Here is a 21,076-nt window from a genome sequence, read left to right on the forward strand (position 1 = left end):
ATGACCTTGGGCAAGTCATTTAACCCCAACTGCCTGGCCCTCACTACTCTTCTGTCTTAGAACTGATACTGACTCCACTCTCTTCTGCTACTGACCAGTCTTTATGGTTCTGAGGGAAGCAGACTGGAAGACCTCTAAAACTTTTCCAGATCCAGCTTAAGATTCTCACCTCATCAAAGGCTTTATTCTTGCCTTTGTTGATGCCTTCATTAAGGGCTTTGATCCAGGACTCCTTCTCCTCCCCATTCTGAGCCTGGAATTTGATGTCATGAACCTGTCAAAGAAATAAAGATAGTTTAACAGGCTTCATTTGTTGGGTATAAAGGGGCATGAGCCCCAACCATGATCTGCAAGATGGCACAGAATGTATGTAGTCTCTGAAGTCAAGCCTCCATTCCTCCTAACACACACATCATCACTACTACTTAGCTTCCACCCCCAGATAATCTTTCAGATCCATAAATATTCCTCAGCCACAGCTGGGGTATCAGTATGTTGGGGGAGTGGAGAAATAATGAAGCCCCAACGTTTTCTAACCCCTCCCCAGACCCAAGCACAACACCTGACATTTTCATTTGGGGAAAGGATTGGTAGATTAGAAAACAGAGGGAGGAAAGGAGGAGGGAAATACAAGCAGGGAAGAAGAAGGGAAAGGCAGAAAGGGCACTTCAAGGGAGCTTGAAACTGTTCCCAATCGGGAGAGCAGAATGAGAGTGATGGAGTGGAAAGACCTCCAGGGCTAAATAAAAATAATAGCAGCTGACATCTATCTAGCACTTTGAAGTTTACAAAGAGCTCTCTGCTCACAACAACTCCATTAGGTAGGTTGTGTTATCCCTATTCATCAAACTAAGGAAACTGAGACACACAAAGATGATACAGTCGACCCAGAGATAAAACTAGTAAACATCAGAGAGAGGATTCCCATTCAGGTCTTTGACTCCAAATTCTCTCTATTATATACCACACTTTGCCTCCATTCCCTGGTGGAACTAAAGCAGCTGCCACATCCTTTAACCTGTTTGATGTCTGGAAATCTAAGTTCTAGGCCTGCTTTGGATCTTAGAGTCTCTCTCTGCCATTCAATATCACCATAAACTCCCCAGCCACACTTTCCTTTTGCCCGTACCTATGAGTGATGCTGAGACTTCCTCACCAGAGTCCCTCCCTCCTCTTTCTATTTGGTGTTTTGCTAGAACACGAGTGACTGCTGCCAGAGCTCCGCCTTCACTCCCCACGCCCCATCCAGGACACAGATTCACTTCCCACCAAAAAGAAAGAGAAAGGTAAAGAGAGAGGAGGGACAGTCAATTAATTTTATAACCAATTAACCTTAGAATAGTAGCTTAAATTGATAGAATACTTTATTGTGTGAACACATCAACATAAGTTTTATTATCCCCATTTTATAGATGGGGAAAGTGGAATTCAGGTACTCATCATCTACTAAAGCTGGCAGGGACCTTGGGTATCACCTAGTAGTTGATGCACCTGGCATGTGGTTTGTTGACTTGACCAAAAGATAAGGAGACCCAAGTTTTTGTCCCATTTTAGCCACTAATTAGTTGAGACTTAGGATTGTGACTAGACCAGAATTTCTTTTTTTTTTTAACCCTTACTTTCTGTCCTACTAACAACTCTAAGACAGAAAAACAAGGGATGGGCCATTGGAATTAAATGACTTGCCTAGGGGTCATTTATCTGAGTATCTGAGACTAAATTTGAACGCAGGTCCTTTCAACTTCAAGCCTGACGCTCTATCCACTATGCTACCTATCCACCCAAGCCCAAGATTTTTTGAAGCTCTCTTGTATTGTGAACCACTTTGGTAGTCCAATTAAGCCTATGGACCTCTTCTAAGAAGAATGCTTTTAAATGCATAAAACATGATACATAATATTATTATAAAAAATTACAAAAGAAACCAATTATACTGAAATGAACATGTAAATTTTTTCTCCTCTAAGCTGATGGTCATCCTAAGGGTCCAGTGGAGCCCTGGTTAAGAATCCCTGCTCTAGGGGGCAGCTGGGTAACTCAGTGGATTGAGAGCCAGGCCTAGAGACGGGAGGTCCTAGGTTCAAATCTGACCTCAGACACTTCTCAGCTGTGTGATCCTGGGCAAGTCACTTAACCCTCATTGCCTAACCCTTACCAATCTTCTGCCTTGGAGCCAATACACAGATCAGTCCCAACTCTAAATCCATGATAGAGCTTTGGACCTGGAGTTCAAATTCAGACTCAGACCTTCATTAGCTATTTGACCATGGGAAGATCACTCATCTTTATCTGCCTCAGGTTCCTCATCTATAAAATGGGAGTAATAATAGCACCTAGCTCTCAGGGTTGTTGTGAGAATAAAGTGAGGTAACATTTGTGAAGCACTCAGTAAACCTTAAAGCTCTCTATAAGTGCTAGCTATTATGCCAATATTTTGGTCGTCCTATGATTTAACCATTGAAAGCAAAATTATTAAATGTAATATTAATAAAATATTGTGGTCGCTGTTATAAAATCAACTCTCAAGTCAGGAGTCCATCAGTAGCTCTCAACAGTGTGATTTTAATTAAAAATGGAGATAGAGGGGAAAAAGAGAAATGTAGGAAGGGGACAGAAAATCTCACCTATCTAGAAAAATACCCTAAGCCCAAGCCCACCAAGCCGCTTAGCCTGCAAAGCCCTCAAACACCAACAGAGAGAGAGACAGAGACAGAGACAAAGAGACAGAGAGAAAGAGAGAGCTCCACCCCACACTTTTTAATCCTCTGTGCCCCTACATCCCACAAAAAAGGGGTGCAGGGTAGGACAAACTTAGGGAGTGGTTTCTATCATCACACCATGTACTAATTTGCATGCAGGCCATCAAATAAGAACTAACTTTTCTACATCCTCCTCAGCAACAGACTCTGGAGATCAAGGATGGCAGATCTAGGAAGGGAGTAGATCAGACAGTTGCCCCAAGAAAGCCAGCAGGAAAACAGTACCCTTTAACCAATACAGATTCCCTCCATACTCCTAAGATGTGGGTCTCTTCAGTACCCTTAAGGGATTTCCTATTTGGGGAAAAGTAGATGTAACAGATTGCTTGGGAAGAAAAACCAGGTTCAGCTCCAGAGAAGAATGGCAGCTGCATAATATAATCAAAGGACCTCTCCCTCCTCATCTTCAACTTCCAGCCTCCAGAGCTTTTTTCCATTCTCAGCTAAATGAATCCCACCCTCTGTACAAAACCTTTCTGAGTCCCCTTTAACACCAGTTCCTTGGTCTGAGCTTATCTATAGTTGATCTCATATAGGTCTTGTTCATGTCTCCTTCAGATAAGGTTGTTCCCCTCTCCTTGAGGGGAGTTTTTTTTGCCTTTCTTTATCTAAGTTGCCCCAGTACTTAATACAGTACCTAACATGGAGAAAGCACTTAATAAATACTTGTTGGCTTGACTAAGAGATAGAGTTGTTTTTTTTTCCCATTTTAGCCACTAGTTACTTGTGCCTTGGTCAGATCTCTTCACCTTTGAGCTCCTTCTATGTATAAAAGAAAGGGTAGGACTAAGCAATTTTGAGTCAGTGAGAGGTAACCCATTTTCAGATATGCTTGAGAAAACTAGAATTGCAGGAGAAACACACAGGTTACCAATGGGAGGGAAAAGCAAAAATATGCCAGTGACCAGGAGCTGGGGAGCCAAATCACTGCCATACCTCTTCTCTCACTCCCTAGACATAGAATTCCTCGTCATCATCATTACTGTTAAGGTCCTTTCTGCCCATCATCCCTGAGGGAAGTAATAGTTCTGGAAAGCAGCATCTTATTCCCCAGGAACCTCAGGCGACAGAGGAAGACTGTAATTCCAGTTAATAACATCATACCACACTTTATCCTTTCCAAAGTACATTCATATCTATTATCTCACCTGATCTTCATGACAACCCTATGAAGTAAACCAGCTGGGAACCAGTGGCCCAGACATTTGCAAGGACTTGTCACTTCGTGGCAGAACTGGGATTAAACCCTAGGTCTCCTGAGTTTTCCCCTGAAGAAAAAAAAAAAAACCAAAACCTGCCCAGCACCTCTACCATTTAGGAAGCTGTCTGCACCTTCGAGAATAAAACAAAAACAAAACTTATCTAGCCAATAAAATGACCATCAGGTCAGGCTGGTGGTCCCTCTGCTAGAGTTCAATGGCCTCTTCCTCCTACGAATATGGGCTGAGCTTCACACAGGGACTTTTTTTTTTTTTTAAAGCTTTTGAAAGGCCTACTCTGGTGCCATATTTTAGAATTCTCCATTCAGCTGTTTCGATTTCCCTGACATACTTCAGGCCTCTTTCTTTACCCCAAATGAATAAAAGGGCTGGAATGAGCTGGATCCAGGCCAGAGAGGCCGCTGTCCTAGAACAAGAAAAGAGAGAAGGGAGAACAGAAGGAAAAGAAGGAGAGAAGAGAGGAAGGAAGAGAAATGAGAAAAAGGAAGGACAGAGAGGCAAAAGAAAGAGGGAGAGAAAGGTTAAGTGGGCGCCTGCCAAGACAGCAAGGGCCAGAATTGAGCACCAAACTAGTCCCACAGCCTGGGCTGACAGTGTCTGAGCATGACCTCATGGGTCAGGGGCGTGGGGACACAGAGAGGCACAAAGAGAGGGGGGATACAAGACACTAGAGCTTTTGTTTGTTTAATTAAAGGGGGTAAAAAGGTCCCTGGACTAGACAGGGTTGCCCACGTGACCTACACAGCCAGTCCTATGAAGTATGAAGGGAACACACAGGGAGATGGAAAACATCCTGGAGACTGGTGGATGAGCTAGAGGCGGGGGCGGTCTGGGACAGAGAGGGGAGAGAGGGACGGTGATGAACCACTGCAGGCAGAGAGAGCACAAGAAGGAACAAGAAGGCCATCTCTAATGGCTCTCTTTTCCAGAGAACTGGACTGGCCCCCCTGCCTTCAGGCACATAGAGCCCCAACAAGAACTCTTTTCTTACTGCAAGTTCTGGGGGAAGTGGTGGGGGGGCAAGCCTGCTCTAAGAAATCAGATAGGAAAAGGGGTAGAGTGGCCCCAGCCGATGCCTCAGGCTTCACAGCCTCCTCTCCCTTCCCTTCTTGCCAATGGGCAGAACTACAAGAAGACAACAGGCACTGAGGTGACCCATCAGCTCCCATAGCTCAGGCTTCTCCTCATTCACTCGAAGGAGCAGGTTATTCCTGTTTTTACCTCCAGGGAAAAGGTAGGAGGTTAGATTAGATGACCTCTAAGGTCATTTCCCACTCAAAGATTCTCTGGGTGCCCAGAAGCTCAACCAGATGGGGCAGATGGGGGTAGGGGAGGGGTTTGAGGATGCCCACTATCCTTATCCTACCTTTCTAGAGACTCTTATGACCACCCGTCTGAACTATTTTAATAGCTTCCTAATAAGACTTACTACTTCTACTCTTTCCAAACAGTTCTTTACATCTTCCCTTCCTTTCCCCGTGTACAGATCTGGCTTTGTCACACTCATCCGCTCAAAACCCTCTGATGGCTCCCTATTATCTATCAAATAAAGTGTGATCTTAAGGAAGCTGGACTCTGAAGCTACCTTACCTTTTTAGCTTTATCTACTACTTGTTCAATCATTTTTAGTCCTGTTGGACTCTTTATGCTCCCCATTTGAGATTTTCTTGGCAGGAATATTGGAATGGTTTGCCATTTCCTTCTCTAGCTCATTTTACAGATGAGGAAACTGAGGCAAACAAGGTTAAATGACTTGCCCAGACTCACAGAGCTAATAAGTGTCTGAGATGAGATTTAAATTCAGGAAAATGAATATTTATTCAGTGTTCTATCCACTGTGCCATCTAGCTGCCCCCTCTCTACTACCACCACTGCCACCCCACTCTTTCAAATGTACTAAACCAGTGATGGGCAAACTTTTTAAAGAGGGGGCCAAAGGAAAGGAAATGTTCATCTGTCAGTCTGTTTCTAAGGCAACTCTTTCGAAGTTTCATCATATTGTATCCTACTCATTGTATTCATCAGATTAGGAATAATGTGCTGCTGTATAGAACATTTCAGGGGGCCACGTCTGGCCCACCAGCCGTAGTTTGCCCATCACTGTTAAACTGTAGCCAGATGCTGTTCTTATATATTTTCTGTGCTTTTCATTCTTTGCTCATACTGCTCTCTACTTCTGGAAAGCCTCTTGTTGCCCTCAACCCTATGGGATTGCCCCACACAATATTCCTCCAAGAAGCCTTCTCTGATTCTTTTCCTCAATTAATAGGGACCTTTCTGCCTTGAACTTCACACAGTATTTTGTTTGCTTTTTTTATTATATATTATGTTGTATTATTTTGTTACATTATGCTGTTATATTTCTTATTTGTGGTTATACCACATCCCTCTGCTAGATTATAAACTCTGTGAGAGCAGGAAACATGCCTAATCCAAATTTTATTCTCCCCTGATCACCTAAAACATTACTCTGTTCAAAGAAATTGTCAGTTGAATATCTGTCAAATTGAATTTGTTGAAAACCAGGTTCTAGAAATAGGCAAAGGGGTCCCTAACACCATGTTAGCAGGGCTTCTTCTGAGTTATGAGTCATAGCTCCTCATGCCCTGCCCTGTCCTCTGAAGGGCAGGATGCCAACCACATGAGGGAAGTCTCCAGTATCACGAGACCTTCTTTTGGACATACAGGACACTAGTAAAGTTCAGATAATGCTTCTGAAGAGAGAGCAGTTCACATACGGTTCCCATAAGTCACCTGACACCTGGAATTTGGGGTTTGCAGATATTTTAGCAATATAGTTATAAATACTCACTGTCCTTGGATCATTCAACATCTCCAGCCTTGGGGTCACCTACCCCTTAATCTTACATTACTACAAAAAAACACCAGGCTTCTGATCACATTGAACCTCCTCTGGGCTCCGCAGCTCCACAGAGCAAAATGATCTCCCCTTACCCATCTTTTTCCAGTTCCATCCCATTAAAATGGCAAGGAGAGTTCAGGGATTCTTTATAAGAGAAAAAGAGATTGGGGGCAGCCTGGTAGCTTAGTAATTTGAAAGCCAGGACCAGGGACGGGATGTCCTCGGTTCAAATTTGACCTCAGACACTTTCTAGCTATGTGACCCTGGATAAGTCATTTAATCCCCATTGCCTCGTTCTTACTATTCTTCTGTCTTGGCACCTATACTTGGTAAGGGTTGGTTTTTTTTTTTTAAGTGAAAAAGAAAAAGAGGTAAAGGAGGGAAGGAAGAGAGGAAGATTGAGAAAGGGAGGAAGAAAGAAAAGAAAGGAGGGAGATAGCAACAAGGAAGAAGAGAGAGGAATTTGGCAAAAGAAAACAGGAGGGGAGGACAAGAAAGGAGGAAGGAACAAAAAAAGGGAAGGGAGAAAGAAAGAGGATAGAGAATGAAAGGAAGGACAAATAAGAAAGAGAAAGAATGGGAAATAGAAAGTACAAGAAAAGGAAGAGAAAAATACAAAAAAGGAGGCAGAGAGAGAAAGAAAGGAGAGGAGGGAAGGGAAAGAGTTGGGCAAGGAGACAGAAAAAAAGAGCAAAAGAACTCCCAGCTGGGCTCCCACAGCTTCTCCATTTCTGTCCTCCCTAGCTCCATTTTGGATGTTTCTCAGAAACTGAGTCACCCAGAATTTCAACATAGTACCCAGCTCCCCTCTGCAGCCCACAGAGTCCTCCAAAAGAACTACTCTAACCAGCTGACCTCCAGTTGTTCCTGAAACATGCCTAGAGATGTGGCTTTCCCTCTTCCTCTCCTCTTCAGGCTAGATTCCCAGCCCTTCATTCCCATAGCCCTTCCAAGTGGCTCCCAGGGTCACCTGAGCTCCAAGGAGTATAGGGGAAGAAGGGGCTGAAATTAGAGAAGATCTGAACTGAGGGGGTCATGAAAAAGAGCCTGAACCATTGCCCACACCAGTGAGTGATACACAAAGGCATCATCCAGAAAAAGTTTTCTTTTTGTTCAGTTTATTATGAGATTTATGAGAGAGAGAACATGGTAAGACAGAACCTTGCCCTCTCACACCAATGAGGCAGGAAGCCTTCTGGGAAAGCACCCCCTCTCCCTATTTCCCCAATATACCCCCAAAGCATATCTACACAGACAGATTTATACAGGGTCATACAAAGGCAGAGAGAGACACAAAGACACTCCACATAAACACATACACGCATGTATACACACATATGTGCATGCACAGACACACACACACATACACCCAGATCTGGGAGTAGAACAATAGATCCTAAATCTTCAAGTGGGATTAGCTGCAAATCCATTCTCCCACAGGAAACTCACTCGACAGACACTCAGAAAGTCTGGGTCTGACCCCTTTTCCATCAGGGAGCAAAAATTAAACAACTATTGTTGAAAGGCTCAAACCTGGTCTCAGTAGCAACCTCTGTCCCAGTCCCATTAACTTCTATTACTCTGAAAAGTCAATACTTACAATAATAATAATAGCTAACAATTATAGAGAGTTTTAAGGTTTTCAAAGTGCTTTAAAAATAATTATCTCATTTTATCCTTACAATAACCCTAGAAGGCAGATGATGATATCCCCATTTTGCAGATGAAGTAACTGAGGCAAAGTCAAGTGACTTACCCAGAGTCACATAGCTGATAAGTATCTGAGACCATATTGAACTCAGATCTTCCTGATTCCAGATCCATTGCTATTCACTTGGATTTCTAGATTGTGAGCTCCTGGACGGCAAAGTTCCTGGTATATACTAGGAGCTTAATAAAGGTTTCCAGAGTGACTGACCTCACTGCCCCAGTCCTTGCTCTGATTCATCCATCCTCCTCTGGAGCAACAAGAAGAAATGCACTAGATCTCCCAGAATGACCCCAGGGTTCCATTCGACCCTCAAATCTCTCTACTGCCTCCCAGATTTTTTTTTTAAACCTCTATCTTCCTTCTTAGAATCAATACTATGTATTGGTTCCACATCAGAAGAGCAGTAAGGACTAGCCAATGGGAGTTAAGTGACTTACCCAGGGTCACACAGCTAGGAAGTATCTAAGACCAAATTGAACCCAGGACCACCTGTCTCTAGGCCTGGCTCTCAATCCACTGAAACAACCCAGCAGTCCTTCCTCCTAGACTTTCCATTCCAACTTCATCCCTTGAGTCAAAACCCATCCCTCTCTGGGAAGATGAGGGTTAATGAACTAATACCTGAAAATACAAAGCCTGCAGTGCATAAGGTACAACAAGTATGATCAGGTACCAAGAAAGAAAGGAGCGGTGGAGGAGTATCTTGGGCCGAGGTGGAGAAATCCTCCGTGGAGGTTGTGGGAGGCACAGGATGACCTCTGGATGGGGGGTGGGGGGGGCCTAGAAAAACGAGTTTGCAAAGGGAGTCTCTGATTCAGCCTCACACATTTATGCCTGCTGCATATCACAAATGGAAAATGCTGGGTGGGTAACAGGCATACCACACAGCTGCAAATGGAAGGGGGGGGGGGGGGGAGAGAACGGCATCTGAACTCTGTCTCAACATCTGTGAAAGTATGCTGTGTGTCAACACCCACTACAGACTCCCAGCCAAAGAAAAATGGTACAAACAGCTAACTCTTCATGTGTCACCCTCTCCCCCCCAACCTTTTTTTGGGGGGAAGGAGGGACCACAGAGGAATCTCTCTGGCAAGAAATCATCCTTGGGCTCAGAGAGAAATGAAATCAGGGAAGTGGGGAGGGTGGAGCTCTTCAGAGGGATGGGATCTCCCAGCAAAGAACAGCATGGGGAGTGCCTAGAAATTCAGGGAGGTCAGTCCTGAGCTCATGCCCAGGGACTAGGGGAGAAAGAGGAGGCCGGTGCTGCCCTCCCCGCCTTCCTTCTAGGGCGTTTCCAAAGCCCTCTCTATGAGGACATCCCTTAAGGAGAGGATCTGGGAGGCTGGGGGGCGGGAGAAGGCTGAGGGGAGAAGATAGGGATGGGGACGGAACAGGAAGGCCACCCTGGGCAAATGCTACGGGCACCTAAATCCAGGGGGTGGCCAATCTATTCCTCGGTCATTCCCCAACCACCAGCTCTCCAGAGCTCAAAGCAATTCAGCTCCCAAGTTCCCATTTCCCTCGTGGCAGTCTCAAATATAAGCAAAAACAGCCCCCGTCAGATTCTACACCCGCTGCGGCAGACTGTGGAGCGGGGCCCACTGGGGTTCACTCAGGGACAGGTTTCACTGACCAGGGACCCACCAAAGGGAAGCGTAGAGATACAGCCTGGGTACAGCCTGTCTCCTGGCAAAAAAAAAAAAAAAAAAAAAAAAAAAAAAAAAAAAAAAAAAAAACCGGGGGAGGCTCTGCTAAAGATGCGTTTGGTCAATACACAAAGAGCTTTAAATGCATCTCCCATCAATAATCAGCCGGGGAGATGTCCAAGAGAAAATTATTAAAAGGACCCACCTGTGGCAGGCAGCTCAGCCAGACCACTGTGGATTCTAATTAATGGAGAGGTGGGGGTGGGGTGCTAGCCTGGTCCAACCTGCCAGCTTTTTAGCCTCAGCTCCTGGCTGTGGGGGACAGAAGCGCTGCCCTGCGGACAGACGGACGGACGGACACGGCTCTGTAGAGGGTCCATGGTCCTGAGCTAGGCACAGGCGCTGAGCAGTGGGCATTTTCCACAACAGTCCCAGTTTTAGGAAAAGAAAATGCGCCTTATGGCTCAAGAAGCAACTTGGGGTGGTAGAAAGGAGTCAGGAGTGACGGGGGTTCAAATTCCGCCTTTCACCTTATAGGGTCACCCGCTAGGAGAGCTTGGGCCAAGGCTTTCCTCAGCCTTTTCCAAGCCTCCATCCGCTCATTTGCAAAGTGAGGCTAAGAAGACGTGAAGGAGCTACTCTGAGAGCCAGTCGGGAGGATCACACCGAGATGTCACCCACCTTAGGACACTACCTGTTAGGTTGTTTTCCTAAATAGTAACATGGTTACAGTTTAATCATATCAATACTATGATAATACAGTTTTCCAATACAGTTTTTATCCGTTAATACTGTCAAATCTGTCAAAATAATACAGTTTTGTCAGACTTTTGTTTTTCATGTTCAATCATGTCCGACTCTCTATAACCCAAATCCGTGGGATTTTCTTGGGACAGATACTGGAGTGGTTGCCATTTCCTTCTCCAATGCGTCCCCATTTTACAGATGAGGATCTGAGGCAAGTAAAGTGAAGTGCTCAGGGTCACATAGCTGGTCAGCTTCTGAGGCCAGATTTGAACTTGCGTCTTCCTGACTCCAGGTCCTGTGCTCTACCCACTGCACCACCAAGATGCCCCTTTGTCAGACTACATGCCTCTATTTGCAAAATACAGTGAACATTGTGCAGGGTCACAGAGCTTATACCGAATGAGATAATATCTGTCAAAAAGCGCTTAGCACAGGGCAGACAGCTACGTAGCTCAGTGGCTAGAGAGCCAGCCCTGGAGATGGGAGGTCCTGGGTTTAAATCTGACTTTAGACACTCCCTACATGTATGACCCTGGACAAGTCACTTACCCCCATGGCCTAGCCCTTACCACTCTTTTGCTATAGAACCAATACACAGTATTGATTCTAAGACAGAAGGCAAGGGTTTAAAAAGTAAAAGCGCCTGGCACATAATAGGACCTATATAAATGCTTATTCCTTTTTCCCTTTTCCCTTTATAGAGCTAACTCCCAGGTATCTAGGACTATCTTCCAGAATGAGATGATAGTGTAGGAATATAGTTAGGGATAGTCTGCTTTTCTAGGGTTAGTTGAAAGAAGGGAATTTTGAGAGAAGCCCTTGGAAAGGATTCTGGGTAGAAAGAAATTGTGGGTCTATGACTGGAAATAACGAAACTTCCTTCTTGGATTTTGACCAAGCTGGAGGAAGGTTTTGTCTCTCTGCCTACAATTCCCATCAAGCTAAAGGAGGGTTTTTCCTCTGAGAGATTCTCCCTGGAGGGTCGGGATTTCGTGGAGAAGTCCGTTGGCATCCAGGTAGAGGGTTTATTTGGAGGAAACCAATTTTCCATGAGTCCAGCTTCCAGAATTCCTATTGGCTAAGGTAATTCAAAGCTTTCCACCTATAACTTTGGGTTATAATAAACAGTTCTTATCTAAACCTTATCTATCCCTCTCCATCACTACCTCACACTAAGGAATTAGGGGAAAAAATGAATTACAATAAGCAAATTACTTAAAAGAAAACAAATACAAAAGTTGCCTTAACAGTAGCAAAACTCAGCATACAATAGTACCTGCTTGGGGATTCTAAGATTCTGAAGCAAGAAAATTTCCCTTACAGTCACTGAGCCTGTTCTTAGACTCCAGAAGCCCCTGCGAAAGTGGCCCTGCAGTCAGGAGTACCCAGTGTTTGTGTACTGGTCATATTACACTTGCTAGATAAGGGACCCTGGGCAAGAAAGCAATTTGTAATCGTGAAAGCACTATATAAATATTAGCTATTATCACCCATAGCACAGGATTGCTGTGATAGAGCTTTGTAAACTTTAAAACAGTTATGTAAGTTACTATTACGAATAATAATAAGATGTAGGTTATGATTACAATTTTCTTTAAAAATGTTTTTGATTGCAATTGTAATATTGGTATAAACTATACCAGATTATTTACTGTCTAGGGAAGGAGGAAGGGAGAGAGAGAATTTGGATCATAAAATGTCAAAAAAACAATTGCTGAAAATTATTTCCACATGTAATTGGAACAAAAAAATGATAAAAGGGAAAGTTATTATGATAGAACAGATCTCAACAGTCCTGCCTGTTCTATGTGATGACCGCATGACCCTAGCTAAGCACAGGATCTCTCCCCAGTTACACGCTAAGACTGAGTTGACAAGAAGGTGCCAATCTATACTAGTGAAGGGAATCCCTTCCCCAGAGTGCCCTATACTGATGTATAAATAAATACCGGTCAATTGAAAAAATTATGAAGACTTGGGATAGACAGTGCAGAGAGTTTAAGGAAGGGAACAGAGGAGGCATTTTCTTACCTTGTTCCCAGGAGATCGAAGCAAAATGAACCGATGCTTCTTCTTTAAGAGAGCTCGCAAGTCTTGGCATTTCTCATAGCTGCCCAGTTCTACAGTCTCTATGCACTTCTGCTCATCCTGGGGGGGAAGAAAGAAAGTTGATCACTAGGTTAATTAGAGGATGAAATTCCACCTTACCTTAGTCCCAAACACACACACACACAGAGCCAGGGCTAGAGCTTAGGAAGACCTGTAGTCATCCCTAGGGTATTAATATGTAAGGGGAAGGGGAAGGAAAGTTCTAAAATCTTACTTTTTTTTTTTTTAACCCTTTACTTTCAATCTTACAATCAATCCATACTAAGAATCAGTTCCAAGGCAGAAGAGTGGTAAGGACTAGGTAACTGGGGTTAAGTGACTTGCCCAGGGCCATATAGCTAGGAAGTATCCAAAGCCGGATTTGAACCCCAAGACCTAGCTCACTATCCATTGAGCCACCTACCTGACAGAAGATCACATAAGTCAGTTAGTAAGTAGCTCCATTAATCAATCAACTAACAATAAGCATTTACTAAGTGCCAAGGATGTACCAGGCACTATACTAGGCATAAGGGGATACAAAGACAAAAAAGACCAGAAATCTTTTTGTTCTGCCCTTAAGAAGCTAATATTCAATCAATTAATCAAAAGGATTCTCCCTTGAGAAATCCCCTCCTCATGCCTCTTGGTCACTGGGGCAAAGACTAGCAGTTCTGAAGATAATGCAATGATGAATCTTCTGTGGGAATCCTGAGAACATTTCTCCCACAAAAGTGTCACCAATGGCGAGCTCTACCCTGAGTAGCCACACATCTCCCTGCATCCCCTCTGACTAAACAAAGCATCAGAGCCAACATGGGGTGCCCAATCTCCCCGCAGGCTTCATTTGCACAGTCCCCTCTAAGCACGTTTCACTGCTTCAGGGTGGCTCCCCTCCACCCTCAACACATACAAGAGGGAGGTTTCCGAGGTCCAGGAGAGGTCCAGGAGCAGTAAATTTAATCTTTTTTTTTTTTTTTCTCTTCCCCCACCCCCCAGTTAATTGGTTTATCCCCTGGGTGTGACTAAGTTAAAGCATTCTTCCTGGGTGTGGCTTTCTCTTCCAGGAGGGAGTTCTGAAGTAGCAGAAGCCTGGTCTGGCCGGGAACACACTGAGCCTGGGGCTGAATCCTTTAGTAACCGGGGCACCCTAAAAGAGGCAGCCTCTGTGCCAGAGCCCAGTGGCTGAGCCTGGGTACCACAGAGAGGCAGCAGGAAACAGCAAAGGGCCATGACGGTTCTGGATCTTACTAACCTGCACAAAGGATTGAAGATGAAGTTGTCACCTGTAGGGCATCACCCAGGAGATGCACTAATACTTTATATTAATTCATGTAAATTTGAGCCACTTTGTGGATCTAAAAAGCTGGTTCTTCCGTCTCTAAGAATGCTGTTGGCACAAGTAACCTGTACTACACCTGTCCTATATCACCATCGGTTCCAAATTTGGGCTTCCTATCTGCATCCCCCATTCTTGGGTCTCCTCCACCTATCTGAATACAGTCCTGTCCTTCATGACCTAGCTCAAGTTCCCCCAACCCCTCTCTAGAAAGCCTTCCCAGACACCCCACCCCAGTCTCCCCATGATGCATTTCTTTTTTTGGCATCTACAGGAAAGCAGCACATTGTGGTTTACAAAGTGCTTTCCTAACAACATTCCCATCAGGGAGATGGTTCAAGTGTAGACAAACATTGAAGGGTTTTTGTCCACAGGAAGATTAATATTCCCATTTTCCAGATGAGGAAACTGAGGCCCAAACAAGTAATGGGACTTGGCCAGAGTCACCCAGCCAATATAGTACATGTCAGAATCAGCACTCCAGTCTGAAGCTCCTGTCTTCTAGTTCTATCCTGCCCTACAACACTGCCTTCTAAATTCTGATTAAGCAATATGTGAGGACTGACTGGCAGAATAAGGCACCTATGGGGCTTCCCTGTGAACTCTGATGAGGTGGATCCTGGTAGAGATGGGAGGGAACCCCAGTTGTAGCAAGAACTGAAGGCCCAAAGCAGTTTCTAAGATAAGCTACAGAGGCAGCCTGGCTGGAAAAATACAAACACAGAACCCTCCCACCCCCGCCCCAAGATACACATGTTAGTAAATTATAGCCAAAGTTGGGGGTTAGAGGAAGTACGGCCAGATCTCTGCTGCTGCCCTTGCCAAGGGATGTTACTCCTGAATGCCCAACCAGCTACCAGCTGCCTGCCTGTACCCACCCCAGCTGGGCGAGAATTTCTGGACATTCTGAGCTTCATCTCAGCTCAAACTGCTGAATCATTCCTGACCTTCTACAGCTCAGAAAAACTACCCCCTCAGACAACAAACCCAAAGCATTAGGAGAAGCATCTTTGGAATATCAGCTTCTCTGACAGCAAGGGAGAGAGAGCCAGAGGCATTCTTTAGGATCCCTGGTCCTTGTCTCAATAAAAAGGGAGGGGAAGAACTGAGTTAAGAGACATTTCTTAATTCCTGCCCCATGGCCAAATTCCCCATTATCCTCCTCTTCCCCAAAGTGTTAAGTTCTTGAAATTGTGGTTGATTTTCAAATTGTGATTCTTAAAAAAAAAAAAAAAATGGATTTTTCTCTCCTCTTCTTAAAATCAGGTCAGGATAAAGCAATAGGTAAACGAAATGTTCTCCATTTTTCAGCTTAGTATGGTTAGGCCCCCACCAGATGTGGCCAAGGGCAGGCCTGACAGAGTCTGACAGTCCAACAGCTGTTGGGCTGTCACTCATCCCCACAGCAACTGGGAATGAGCTGTGACAAGACCATTTCTTTATAAAAATACCACCACACATCCATGTTTCCAGCTCAAGCACATCCAAATTTGGCAATGGGAACAGCAGCCGTTTCTGATACATCTGGAGGTGTGTCTGCATTCTCACCCACTGCTCCTGCTTCCCCAACACTCTATGCTCTCCAAGTTGGACTCTGGCAGGTGGAGGATAAGATGCCCTGCAAAAGGCAGCACCTTTGGAGAGGAATCTAAATTTGTGCTTCTCAACCTTTTTTTAGTTGGTGACACATTTGTGAACTTGTTGAGACATACTGGGGCACTCTAGAGAAGGGAAGTCTTCTGCCTCTCTGCTCCTCAAACCAGCTATTCTCTGATATATTCATCCAATTTCACCCTCAAACATGTGCACGGGCATGTAAGACCATGTACATCTCATTTATCCAGAGGTTAAACAGATAGCCTCGGTCCTTTGGCCCCTGAAAGAGCTGTTACATAGTTCTTCCACTAAAATCTTGGACCTTAATCCTTAAGACCTCCCAGAGAGTTTTGACCCTTACTTACCTAATAGTACTAACAAACTCAATAATCTAGTTTCTCGAGTCATAAAAGATTAGGAGCTGCAAAGGGAAGAGAGTAGGGGCTGGTGCTATTAGAGGCAGGCACAATGACAGCAGAAGTGACAGCTGACAGCCTGATACTGAAGAGAGATAGAAAAACTAAGAGAACACAGAAGTGTATTACTGTACAATACAATAATGAATGTTTGTTAAGGATGACCCTGAGTCATCAAGAAAAGGTTAAGTTCTGTTTAGTATTCTCTATTTAATAAAGTAACATATTTTATAAGACTTCCATTCAAAATTGTTAGAGCAAAAGAATTGTTTAACTGTTTTTCTTTTAAGCCCTTACCTTCCATCTTAGAATCAACATTGTGTATTAGTTCCAAGGCAAAAGAGGCAATGGGGGTTAAGTGACTTGCCCAGGGTCATCCAGCTAGGAAGTGTCTGAAGCCACATTGGAAACCAGGATCTCCCATCTCTAGGCCTGACTCCCTCTCCATGGAACCACCTAGTTGTTCTGGAATTTTTTTTTAACAGTATATAATCTCTGCATCCTGAGGCTTCTCACAGCACTGTCTGCATCTCTCCTATGCACTTATCACATTCTATCTAGAATTATAGTTGCTAGTGACCTTATCATCTCTCTCAGAAGACTATAAGCTTTTCTAATCAGGACCACGCCTCATTCACTTTTGTATTCATTAATAATGTTCTATGAATTTAATTTAATATGAAATGTTTAATTACATGATGCCCTTCATTCTCAGAGAATGCTTGATCAATGAGGAATTATGATGGATATTCCTAAACATATGCCCACACGCCTTCACCAACTGGCCAGTCGCGCCCACTGCTCTTTTCACTGTGGTTCCAGCTATTTCTACCCTGATACCAAAGTATCCAGCCAATTCACAGTCTGGGAAACGGTGATCTACATCAACAGAAAACTGTCCCCACTTCCCTAAGCATCAGAGAAGGAGGCAGTGTAAAGCCTTTGGAAACTGATCTGGTCCAAGCCTCTTCCTTCAGGGTCATCATGTCCACACAGCATGTTGCTAAGCCAACAGCAGAATAGATAAAGTGTCTGACATTGTACAGGAAACAGGAGGCTGAGCTCTCTAGGAAGTGGTGGGAATGAAAACAATATGACTGAATGCTATTCCAGGGTGGGGCCCAGGAACAACTACAGACAAGTTTCTTTGGCTGAATTAAACCTCAGTTTATTTCTAAGACCACTGTGATAACTGCCTTAATCATTATTTTTATTAACAATAAAATAATGATGATGCTAATGCTAATGAATACTCTCCTGCATTTATAAGGGACTTTTCCTATCTGTTATCTCCTTCTTTAGTTACTCTAAATAACTTTGGAAGGGAGGAACACCAGGTATTATTACTTCTGTTTTGAAGATGAAGAAAACAAAGCTCAGAGGAAGTAAGTGACTTACCCAAGGTCATAAAGCTAGATACAGAACTAATGATAGCATTCATAGATGTACTTCAAGGGGCAGCTAAATGGCTCAGTGGATCTGAGTTCAAATTACTTCCTAACTTTGTGACCCTGGGAAAGTCATTTAACCCTAATTGCCTAGTTGTTACGGCTTTTCTGCCTAGGTATTGATTTTAAGACAGAAGGTAAGGATTAAAAAAAAAAAAAAGATTTACAAATCACTTTATACATATTATCACATTTGTTTCTCACAAAGGCTCTAGGAGTGAGATACTAACAGTAGCAGTGTCTGATACATCTGGAGGTGTATCTACATTCTCACCCACTGCTCCTGCTTCCCCAAGTTCCCATGTTGGAACTCTGGCAGGTGGAAGATGAGATGCCTCCCCATTATTATCCCTATTTTACAGATGAGGAAATTGAGAGCTAAAGAAGGTTAAATGACTTGCCTCAAGGTCACACTGCTAGTCAGTTACAAGGCAGAGGGACAGTTAGAAAGGTGGCTTAGTGTATAGAGTGCCAACTCTGGACTCAGAAGGACCTGGGTTCAAATTTGTGTGACCTTGGGCAAGTCACTTAACCCCTGTCAACCTGAAAAAACACAGAACCACCAAAGCAGTTATAATACAACACATCTTTTTTTTTTTTTTTAAATACAACACATCTTTAATCAGCACAAGAGAATCAATGCTCTTATGGCCACTCCACACACTACAAAGAGCCAGGCTCTGAGACTCTGAGAACACTGTCTCTGGAAAAGATATCATTAATGGGAATTTCCATCAAACTAAAGAACTTGGGGTTATATTTATACCTTAGGGAATATATGAAATAAAGGACAACTGATTGGCTTACATAGAGGCTAGGGAAAGATTATGTAGCCAGGGGTATATGATTTGGGATTTTGGTTTTAAAAGATTGCCCTATTGCAAAAATGAATAATATGGAAATGGGCATCAAGTGATAACATTCATACGACCCAGAGGAATTGCTTGTCAGCTCTGGAGGGGGAGGGAAGACGGAGGGAGAGAAAATGAATCATGGAAACATGAAAAAAAATATTTTTTAAATAAAAATTTTTTTAAAAAGAGCATGAAGCCAGGCCTAGATATAATGAAAGAAAATTAGAGGACAAAAAGAGTACTTAAAATTCGATTATATCTGCTAATCAAGTAACCAGGGTGATCAATGAGTACTTATGGGTTTATTGTTCAGTCTTAGGACAAACCAACTAATCCTACATAGCAAGGGTGAGAGCCATAAATGCCACATTTTTAAAAATATAATTTTGTGAGAGCCGTACAGTGCTCACAGTGTACGCTCCTGTAACAGTGCACGCTCCTATAACAGCGCCTGAAAAAAATTGACTTTATGGCTCCTGCAGAAAGAGCCATATCTGGCCCTCAAAAGAGCCAGATATGACTCGAGAGCCATACATTGCAGACCCCTGCTATATAGGGTGATCCAGGGGTGCTTTGGGGGGGATGTCATAAAACAAGGTTGTCACCCCATAATAAATATTATAATAATAAATATTGATATTATTTTAATCGTAACATATGTCATATTTTAAGAAGCCAAATTCGGCAATGGGAAGAGCAGTGTCTGATACATCTGGAAGCAGGAGCATTTCCTCCCACTGCTCCTATTCCAATTGTTTGGCCTTTACCACTCTTCTCCCTTGGAATCAATACTTATATCAATTCCAAGAGAGAAGGTAAAGGTTTAAAAAAGAAAAGTTATGAGGCAGGATTTGGACTCAGTTTTTCCTGTCTCAAGTTCAGCTCTCTACCCACTGTGCCACATGGTTCTTACTCCTACTCTCTACCCTCCACCAAATTCTACTGCCTTTCCATTTCTTTCATGGTTTTTAGGATAAACAACTTTCCCATCTTCTACCTATCATCCTCCAATCTGCCACTCCACCCTGACCCTCCCCAGTTCTGCTCACCAAGTGTATTAGAGTTACATCTTGGAAGGGGTCCTCACCTCATTCTCGTAGACAAGAAGTTGTGCCTTGCAGAGGAGGAGATAGCGGTCTTTCCAAAGTCCCAGGAGGCCCCCACTGCTCTTTTTGATCCATCCAGCCTTATCTGCCATCTGGGCACACCGAAGTTTCTCACCACTCTCCTTCATGCCCTGAAATGATAGCAATAAACACACCCACATGAGGAAGAGACTCATGGAAGCCAAGTGGGAGGGAACCTCCCTAACCTCCAACCACTGGCTCTCAAGTATCATGAGAGGACAGTCACCATAAAGACACGGTCAAGGCTATAACATGAACTCTATTGAAATCAGGATGGCCACCATTTTTACACCAAGAACTTTCTCCCAGCAGCTTCTACTAAGCATTTCAGGATTTTAAATTTTACACCCATCTTAGCTGACGACTTAGACTCTCAAGTTTGCATGACTGTGTATACCCAGTGTGAGTTTGTGTGGGGAAGAGGGGAGGTGTCAAAATCTGGAGGATGCTAGATGAAAATTAGCATTTACTAATTTTGGATACTTTATTATTTACATAAAACTAAAAAAAAAAAAAGGTCCAATCAAAAGTAAAAATGGCTGTACCCTCCTCCTCCTCCTCCTCCTCTTCATGGGTGAGTTCATCTCTTCTGGCCCTATGGAAACAGCCAGAAAAGCTGCCTTTGGAAGAACACACATATGCAAATTTATTTTGTCTCCCAAAATGTTCACAGAGGCATTCAGTTTAGAGAAGAGCAGAGCTCTGCCACCCATCAGGAAGAATCTCCCCCTTCTACTGCAGAAAACCCTACCTACATTGCCCCTCTTCACCCACACCCCACACCTCCTGGACCATTTATTCTGGTATTCAGGGATCCCTTTCTGATCCCTGGGCAAAATCGAATAATTTCATATTAAAATGGCTCTCTCCTGGGATTTTCTACCAAGGTCATTCCTCTGCTTTGGAACCTCTCCTCTTGCTGAACTGAACCCCCAAAACAAAGCCTCTGAAGCTCCCTGACCCCCAACCCTGGCTCTTGACTTCTCCCAGGAAAGCAAGAGAACTTTTTGGGGACCAAGTACTAATGGCAGAAGACAGCATTGAAGGATAGTTGCCAAGGCTACTTATCATACCCCACCCACACCCCAGGCATCTCTACCTAATTTCTGGGATAAAACAACCCCAGGGCTTAAAACAAAAAAAATAAATCCTAGCTCCTATTTGTAAAGTGCACCTAACAAGCACTTTCCTCATAATCCTGTGAGATAGGTCTCTCTCTCTCTCTCTCTCTCTCTCTCTCTCTCTCTCTCTCTCTCTCTCTC

General features: G+C 43.7%; 1 protein-coding gene across 1 annotated transcript in view; it reads right to left on the minus strand.

The window, feature by feature from the left end:
- The window catches only part of PLEKHO2 (pleckstrin homology domain containing O2), a 34,039-nt gene extending 14,070 nt beyond the window's left edge, over nucleotides 1-19,969 (minus strand). Inside the window, exons 1-3 of the mRNA XM_044660122.1 lie at nucleotides 19,775-19,969; nucleotides 12,978-13,094; nucleotides 170-274 (exon numbers count right to left, since the gene is read on the minus strand). Of these exons, the coding sequence (XP_044516057.1) occupies nucleotides 170-274; nucleotides 12,978-13,094; nucleotides 19,775-19,969 (417 nt within the window). The remainder of the gene's footprint in view (nucleotides 1-169; nucleotides 275-12,977; nucleotides 13,095-19,774) is intronic.
- Nucleotides 19,970-21,076: the final 1,107 nt, after the last annotated feature.

The sequence above is a fragment of the Gracilinanus agilis genome, chromosome 2, assembly GCF_016433145.1.
Source record: "Gracilinanus agilis isolate LMUSP501 chromosome 2, AgileGrace, whole genome shotgun sequence".
In the NCBI taxonomy this organism is placed as follows: domain Eukaryota; kingdom Metazoa; phylum Chordata; class Mammalia; order Didelphimorphia; family Didelphidae; genus Gracilinanus; species Gracilinanus agilis.